The sequence below is a fragment of the Triticum urartu genome, chromosome 3A, assembly GCF_056163025.1.
Source record: "Triticum urartu cultivar PI428250 chromosome 3A, HENAU_Tu73, whole genome shotgun sequence".
Lineage (NCBI taxonomy): Eukaryota > Viridiplantae > Streptophyta > Magnoliopsida > Poales > Poaceae > Triticum > Triticum urartu.
In genome coordinates, this window is record NC_141875.1 from 669711799 (window position 1) to 669720950 (window position 9152).

Genomic DNA, 9152 nt, shown 5'->3' on the forward strand with positions numbered 1-9152 from the left:
CAATTGCTTGCTTGGAGCGCGAACTGCGATGCGAGAGTTTGAGGGTTTCGTTCGTGTTGGCGGCGGCGAGAGATCGGATTGAGGTGGAAGGTCCGTATGCCCACCGGTCTATGTGGTGATTTTTTTTGAGACAAGGTCTATGTTTTTTTTTGAGACAAACTCCGAAGCTTTTTATTCCGACGTCACAATGTTTACAGGGACGAAAGAAAGACCGTCCGGCTGTCCCAACCAAACATGTCGGCCAGCCGAAAGGGATAACGCATGCTTTGCGAGCTTGTGAGCCTCGATATTCGAGCTCCTAAATTCGTGAGAAATATTACAGACTTGGAAAGATAGTATATGCTCTAATATTTCATGTATGATCGCACCATACTCTGTCGGATTCTTCTCTTGGATATCTTGTACCACCACCTTCGCATCGGAGGCCACCTGGATGTTTGCCACGTTCAAATCATCAGCTAGAGCTAGAGCCTCCCTGATCGCCATACATTTGAGAGTCGCCGGTTCTGATATGCCTCTGAAGACCACAGCCGAGGCTCCCAAGAAGTGTCCGTCTGAATGTCTAGAAATCGCTGCTACAGCTCCATGTCCTCTTCCTCTCCCCACTGCAGCATCAACATTAAACTTTGCCAGCCCTCTAGGCGGAGCGATCCAACCTGATCGTCGTCACGCAGGTCTTGTGATATGCGTCGACTTGATAGACTGCAGTGTGTTGAGTTCATTAACGTATGAGTGTACAAATGCTTGAGCAGAAGACATGCTTTGATAGATATGCTCATAGATTGCTTTGCGGCGTGCTCCCCATAGTGCCCAAAGAGTGACCACAAAGTTTGTAAACTCATCATGAGATAGCGCCTCTTGCATGAAGAAAAGCCACTTCTTTGGATCCGGTTCCTCGTTCCTGTTCAGCACATCAATAATATGTTCAGAGGACAGTGCCCATGTGCTTCGAGAAACAGTGCAGTTTAACAACACGTGTCTCCAAGTGTCTTCGGCTCCGCATAGGCAACGTGTGGCCGAGTCCGCCATGTTTCGGTGATGCAAAAGTGCAGCCGTTGGAGTGGTACGCCTAGCAAATCTCCACAGGAATACCTTAAGCTTCGATGGTACCTTGATTCCCCAAAGTTTTGTCCAACCATCACCATCTGCGTGTGTGTGTGAGATGACCCATCCTGCTTATATAACCACTCTTCACGACTTAATTTCGTCTGCTGAATCATCCTATAGGCAGTTCTTACCGAGAATATCCCCCTCCTATCTTCGCTCCATGCCCAAAAATCATCGATCTGTCTGGTACAAAGAGGGATCTGCAGTATTGCCTCCGCATCAATTGGTGTAAAGGTCGACCGAACTAGCTGTTCATTCCACAAGGATGTGGCGTGGATGATTAGTTCTGAAACTTTCTGTGGCGGATGTGGGATAAGAGATGTGATCGGTCTCTTCATAAGTGAACGAGGTAGCCAATTGTCAAACTATAAGTGAACAAGGTCTATGTGGTGATGATTCGACGAGGCCTGTATCTGGGCTTTTGTCAAAAAAATCTGGGCTGTATATGACTCGGAACCTACAGACTTCAATTTCAATTCATACGTTTCTTCTTGATTTCTTCTAACCAATGAGAAAAATAGCGTGCTATGATAAAATAACATGGCTTTTAAAATATGTTATTAGTGTGTTATATCACCTTATAGCGTGCTATTAATGAGATGTTGTATATTGTTTTATTTAGCGAGATGTTGCTCAGAACGCTATAGCATATGCTATTTTTTTTCACTGTTTCTAACTTAGAAAAGTTGAAGATTTGGTCACAGCAAGAAATTACCAACCCCTCATCATAAAACAAGAAGCCACCAAGTACCAACCCACCAGTCAAAAACAAAAACAAAAGCAAGAAACAACCAGAAATGAGCTCTTAAAAAAGAATCTTTTCTCGGATGCATTGCCGTCTCCCCTCAACACTAACCAGTACAATATCTATCTATCTATATCTATTTATCTATCTATACCTATACTAATTAAATACTTCCAAGAAATTACCACATTAATTAGTAATCAGGCTACATTAATCTGGTGGGACCGAGTTATTACAGAAAGGACGCCGATATCCATCACACGTGTGGCATAATAGGCATTCGCCCACACACCATGTGTGGCATGAGTAGGGGGCAACCCACATGGGCTGTGTGTGGACGGACAGTAGAATTGCTCACACATGTGGGCGCAACTACTTCGTGCCACACGCTCAACAAGTACTACTCATCCCACTCCACGCGTGTGGCACGAAACAAATATGCCTACACGTCCTAGCGTAGCGCGGGATGACGATTTAGTTGCCATCCGGGATGACAGATGTAGTTATTTGGGATGACAAATATGGTTGTAAAAGCATGTCAACTCTTTCTGTTTTGGTTCACTATAGTTGCCATATCTAATTTATGATAGTTGCCGCGTGTAATCAAACCATAATTGTCGTATGTGATTAACTAATTGCCACATATGGTCAAACAATAGTTGTCATGTGTGTTTACCTAGTTGACACGTGTGGTTAATCACAGTTGCCATGTATGTTTATCTGATTGTCACATGCGCGTAACTGCAGTTGCCGTCTAGCAAACGACTCATAGTTGCCATGTGTGTTTGCTTAGTTATCATGTACGCGCAACTGCAGTTGCCATCCAACAACGTATGACTGTCATGTGGGTGAGAAGCAGTTCGCTCCCACGTGTGTGGACTAGATGGTGGCTGTGTGGGCAGAAACTAGTTTGCCCACACAGCGCAGCTGGCAACCGCGTGTTGTGGGACGTGTGGGCGACCTCTCCAACACCCACGCACCAGCCTTGTCCTACGTGACACGCGAAAACTGCCTCGGTGTGTCAAGATTCGTGCAAGTTAACTGGACAGTGATTCAGGCGTGTGGGTGAGTTGTAATGTTGCCACACGTATGGGTGTTAGTGTTTTCGTTACAGAAAATAGCGATCAACCCATCTATCTATTCCTCGACTTTTTTTCTTAATTCGGCCAAAAAATAATGATCACTTAAAAAAAGAGTCCTATACCGGTTCTAAAAACAGAACCCTAAGTAAATATGATCCAAACTCCCATCTCAACAATTCCTACTGTTTATGTATTCTAGAGTCGTATCTCGGTTGTACAAATAGAACTCCATGTAGATACGATCTAGATTCCATCTCAATAATTCCTATTGTGTACGTCTTCTCTCTCTCTCTCTCTCTCTCTCTCAATCATTGTCATCCTCTCATATTTATACAAAAAGCTCTAAGGTCAAGTTGCTGCCATCACAGGAAGTGCATTGTACCACCTATCTAGCCGCAGAGATCAGGTGCAAGTTCGATCAAGGAGGCACGCGCATGTCCACTATGCTAGCCTTGTACATGCGCATCTCGCTGGATTCACTACATGCTAACTTCCTGCAGGAGCGCGCATTAAGAATGAGAGGAATCCTTGATGCCATCACAGATGGAAGGGGTTGTTCGGGCGCGGTCCTGAGGCGGTGGCTCGAAGCCTCTCTGCCCAGATACGGTCGGCACCACCATCAATCTGGTCCGCGTCATTCGACAGTGGTCGGTGGCCGCGATGTGAGGCTCTGATGATTTGGGCCTCCCCTGCTAGGACCTAGCCTGCAGCTTCGTTTGGTAGAAGAAAATAGCTCCTAGGCATGGCACTCGGTAATCTCGGCCTCCTCTTCCTGCGACAATGGATGGAGGCTCGGGGTGTTGTTTTAGGCTTTTAGCAGACATGGAAGGCCATGGCTGCATGTTGGGAAGACTAGTGATGTTGCGTATGTCGGGTCTCCGGATGCCCTGATATGGTGTTGGTGCCGACGGTTCCCGGTTCGTTCCACCTCGAAGACTACCCTCAGTGGTGGGATCCTGGTGGGTTAAGGTCCTTCATGGCTTTCGGATCCTAGGGCAGTGGCCTCGGGCGATTGTTTGGCGGCGACTCTTGCCGTTGTGCGAGGACGGGCGTGGTGGTCATTAGGTCGGCGTCTAACCATCTCAGCGGCAAGGGTTTAGGTGTCGATGGTGATTCTGGTGGGTCAGCTGGCAATGGATCTGGGGTTTGACAGCCAATGACGACGACACTTGTCCGGGTGCCATCAGAATGGACAATGACGTAACATGTGTCTCCCTACGCCTCTTGGGGGCATCATTTTGAAGATGATGCTAACTAGAAGGACTTGTGATTATTGGTGAGGCATGCACTACAGTCAGACTTTCTAAGCCCCTCACTTGGCAGCTGAGGCACAGGCAGAGGCACTAGGCTGTGTGTGGTGGCATGTTTCGGCGATCCTTCACGACGGTGTGGTGTTGCGGAGGTGGTGTGCAGCAGCAGTGCCGACCTCATGTCTCTTCTCGCCAATTTAGTTATGACTGGAGTCACAGGGATGTTCCTTGTTCCGCGGACGGCTCTTGTCGTTTGGGTTACTTGCCTATTGTGTTCAGGGTTTCTTAGTTTGTGTGGTCCATGTCTGGATTCTGTGCACTGTATCATCTTCGTTGACTCAGGACTTGCTCTGTGTGGATCAACGTTGCTCTTTTTCACTTTCTTTTTGTTTTTTAATCTATCTAGGCATAGTTTTGGTCTTTTATGACTTTGTTTTTCCTCCACGTGATCTTTTCTGAGTGTGAGCGTTGGTGTTGATTGTGTGCATCTAGTCTTGCAGAAGCTGGTTGTGTACTCATAGTTTTATGTATTCCCTTGATGCTTCACTTTGAGTTAATAAAGAACACTCTTTATGGAAAAGAAAAATGTTGATACCTGGACGAGCATTTCCTGATTGCCAAGACAAAAGGTTAAGACAAACAATTCGAACAAGAAGTTGGGATATAGAAATAAATTAATAAGAACAAGTTATACTAGATATGAAGGAGAGGTTTCAACAAATCAATCATTGTATCCATGGTTCATTACTAGGGTGCTATAGCTACAAGGGCTGCTAATACATGTGTGAAATAACTGTCCACATAAACTTGGGATAGATGCAAAAAGATCTGCGAAAGCATATGCGCCGGTACCTCCCTATCACAGCCATCCATTGTCCTTGGGATTGTCAGTGTCGCAACATGGGCAAAGGACGCCATAGCAACAGATCAGGCCAGAGACTATCCCAATTGGGCGTCGCTCCCTTGCTGAAGGCATCGATGTCGCAGTTCTCACCTTCTTTCCCAATTTTCTTCGGGGGAAACCCTAGATCCGGCCTTCTGGGTCGGACGACAGCGGCGCTAGTAGCTGTGCTCGGCACCGCGTTCCCTCTTGGGGGCATCGTCTTGGAGATGGATCCGGTCAGAGGGACCTGTGGCTTGTGATGGTGGTGGATGGCGGCTTGCGGAGGAGTGCTCGTCGAGCGACGTGGGCGGTTGGGCTCCGGTGGCAATGGCGAAGGGGTGAACGATGTCGGAGACGTGGCATTGCTTTGGGTAGTCGGCTCCTTCTCCGACGTGTCCGTGGGACTGCCTCGGCTAATTGTTGTTGTGAAGTCGAAGTCGTGGTGGCGTGGGGCCCTATTGGTATACGATGACAGGCGACAGGTGGTCCGTTCGGTGATCCTTCATGGCGCCCACTTTCCTAGTTCTTCGTCGTAGTTTCTTCATCAGAGTCGAAGCTTTGTTGTCTTGCTGCGGGTGGATGGTGTTCCACCGCGAGAGTGTAGTGCTGGTCTGCAGCTAATAGGGCTGTTGTTTCCTTTTTATTTTTCTTTGATCTTCGGATCCACCCCATGTTGTTTTTCCATTGTTTTCTGCTAAATCTAATGAAGCCAATAATTTGCTGGATCTTTCAAAAAAAAGGCCAGCGTACTCAGAATTAATCTTGTTTGTGTTTGCAGGTGCATGTGACTGTGATGAACCCACCAAGCCGTAGGCTTCTACGCTACCTCACTGCTGAAGTGCTGAATATGGGTTGTGCGACAGTGGCACACAAACAAATGCATGGGTTGCACTGTTCCTGACCCGTTGATGTTTTTTTTAAAGTAGGTTAAGATCCCCGACCTCTGCATCAATCGATGCATAAGGCCATCTTTATTTATATTATTAACAAAGATCTAACAAAAACATACATCAATCTGCCTGAAGCCATCACTCACACCTACAAAACTTAATAATGTGGAGTGCTCTCACTCCCCATATTTAAATCCGGTGTCGTCGCCGGTCCATTCACATAACGTATCGGAACCAACAGCCGGTACAGTGGACCTAAAGCGTACACCACATGCATATGTTCTAGAAGCCGTCATCTTCATCGGACCGCTGACCCATCTTCAGGAGAGAGATCCGCATCATCCTTACCAGTCCGTCCATCCGTCGACGCCATCACGACGCCCAACGACACCACCGCCCCGCGCTCGTCCATCCAGACGCGGAGATTCTGGAAGATCTATCGTGCGTAGCACCTGCCGACCAGGCATGACATAGTGTAGCACCTGTCAGCCAGGCATGACTTGACATCTCCACGGAAAGCTTCATGCAAGACAAAGCCGCCCCACCTTCTACCTCTATCTTCATGTGCTGCTCCACAAACTATGCTCCCAAAAAAGAAAACGACATCACACTACCACCACCTTCTGATCTGGAAGACCAGATCCTAGGGTTTCCCCCGAAGCAGCACGAGTGGGTCGACAGTAGTTACATGATGATGCCTTCATCAAGGTAACGGCGCAGAACGCCGCCATCGCTTGCCATTGGCTTGGTTTTCACCGGCAACTATGTCTTCCCGACTCGCGGCCGGAGTTAGATAACGGATCTCGTGATCTGACCATCGAGCGTCAGCTCGACCACCTCCAACGGAGGAGATGGCCACCACCGTCAGCTGCACCGTGCAAGATCAGATCTGACCGAAGGCGCCGCCGACCAGTCCATCATGGCCTCCATGCCGTCGCCGCCTATCCGACACTCGATGGCACGCCGACCGCAGCCACCGCCCTTCCCGGTACAGGGTCGCGCCGCGCCTGCAGCTACTGCCGCCCGAGACAGGGCCGGCCACCATGCCACCGCAGCCATCGCCACTGCGCCGCATAGATTGGATCGGCCGCCGAACTCGCATCCTAGACGCCGCCGCCAAGAGTTTCCGCCCGGCGCCACCTCGCGATTTAGCCGTCCCGCGCTGGCCGTGATGCTTGAATGGTGGAGAAGCCAAGGCATCTGTCTCATAGAAATGTTGAAGCAGGCCGTATGTGTGTTGCCTTTGCCTTCTCTCTCTCAGAAATTTACAAGCAGTATGCATGGACTGCATAGTCCATGGGTGACTGACAGAGCACGAGCTCTCAACGGTGAGAAGATTGAAGGACTGAGGCTTGAGGGGATCTGGAGAAGATGAGAGGTTGAGGGCAGAGAGCGTAGGACTAGATAGCCGTCGCCATCGACCCCAGCGATCCGTTAGATAAGAGTGACCGATGCGACTGACTTCCCCGAACCAAGGAGCGCAAGATCGAATCAAACCCATAGATCGGTGGAGAAAAGGGCGAAGGGCCATTTATGTGAACGGCAGCCTCTGACCATCGAAAGCGATGGCTAGAATGATGATGCTTAAGCTTAACCCTGTCTTCGCGAATCTTGAGACCATGGGCCTAAGACAAATTCCACGATAACGGGTCTTGACACATATGCTTAAAAAATCCGCGTTCAGGGTAAATAAGGGCATTCAAGCGCCAATAAAAACAATTACAACTTGACAAAGGTCGACTCAACACATCTACATTTTTGAGAAGCACTGCTCAGTTAAGACTTCTAGTGCGCATCTGCGAGTGACTCTGAGAACAAAGGAACATATGAAAGATAAGGAATCCTGCAATACCATCCAAGATCAGACGTAAAATGCAGCTCCCTAGAATCCATATTGTATGACAAAACTTTTGTCAATGATTGGCCCCCCATGTGCAATTGTAAACATAGCACTATTATTGCATTGTCTTCCGGGTGGATGATAACATTGTAATCATGCGTTGATGGATACTCTTTTTCAAACAGTTGCAAGTGGCTGACCCTGTTCTTCAAGGCCCACTTCCCTGTACTAGAATCATCAAGAGCCCAGATTGATACTTCAGAATCACCATGATTTGCCAAATACACTCGTCCCTGTGATAGAGAAATATCAAAAGCACCACAACCATCGCGTGGTGTAGGAGTACGAATGACCTTACATTTTCCCTCCATGTCGACTGCTATGACCAAATTATCATAGGAAGATAAATACATCACTCCGCCAAAAAATACGCTGGGTGAAAAGAAGTATATATCGACTAGAAGGTTCCTAGTACTTTCATGTGTCCAAACTCCAGCTTTGGAAGAGTAGACCCCCACCACTTCAATGTCTCTACGACGGTCAGCTGCATCCAAGACAAAAGCATGTACGAACTCAAAAACATGGAAGTGGGATGAGACGGCCGGATCGAACCCCAAGCGAATGGCCCAAAGCTTGCTGGACCAGTTGGTGGCAGGCACGACCACCCATTTTTCAGTGGCCGGATTGCACACCACGTAATCCATCATCTTGCCATCACTGCTCTTCCAGCAGCGACAGAGGAGGAGACCATTGCAGCAGTCCATAATGTCAAGTCTCTCGCATTTGGGCAGGAACGAGAGGGAGGCGTTGATGCGAGGGCACCAGTTCCCCGAGACACTTTGGTAGCGGCGAGACCCCTGATGGCTAGTTATGTCGCATGTTTCGCGAGACCCCTGATGGGTAGCTATGTCGTATGTTTCAAAGAAGAAGCCGGCGAGGGTTGACTGGGGCAGCTTCTTGCGGTGGTCGGGGTGGGAGACGAGGTCGCGCCATCGCCTAGAGACGCACTTGCAGCAGCAGGTGGACTTGTACGGCAAGAGGGACATGATCTCAACGAGGAGGTCGTCGGAGAGTTCGGACACCGGGCTCTTCTCCGTGCTCTTCTCCGTGTCCCTCTTCTTTTTGGAGCTCCCTGGCACCATCGCCAGCCAGCCTGCAGTTTGGGACGGAAGACTGGAGACCCGCCCACCGGTGAGCCTGAGAACCTACCAATTGCTTGCTCCGCGGCGGCGAGAAACGGAGGTGGAACAAGAAAGACGAGATCGTATGCCTTTCTGTTGAGGGGTAGGTCGTATGTCTCGATGAGGCCTGTATCAGGGGTTTTATCTTTAAATCTTGGCCGTATATGAGTCGAA

General features: G+C 48.7%; 1 protein-coding gene across 1 annotated transcript; it reads right to left on the reverse strand.

The window, feature by feature from the left end:
• Nucleotides 1-7742: 7742 nt before the first annotated feature.
• LOC147981326 (F-box protein At5g07610-like) lies at nt 7743-8939 on the reverse strand. Its single transcript, XM_087517081.1, has one exon. It carries the CDS (start codon nt 8937-8939, stop codon nt 7743-7745), a length of 1197 nt encoding a protein of 398 aa, XP_087373207.1.
• Nucleotides 8940-9152: the final 213 nt, after the last annotated feature.

What these genes read in the sequence shown, in the direction of transcription:
- LOC147981326 (XM_087517081.1), bottom strand. Translation starts at nt 8,939, where the DNA reads ATGGTGCCAGGGAGCTCCAAAAAGAAGAGGGACACGGAGAAGAGCACG.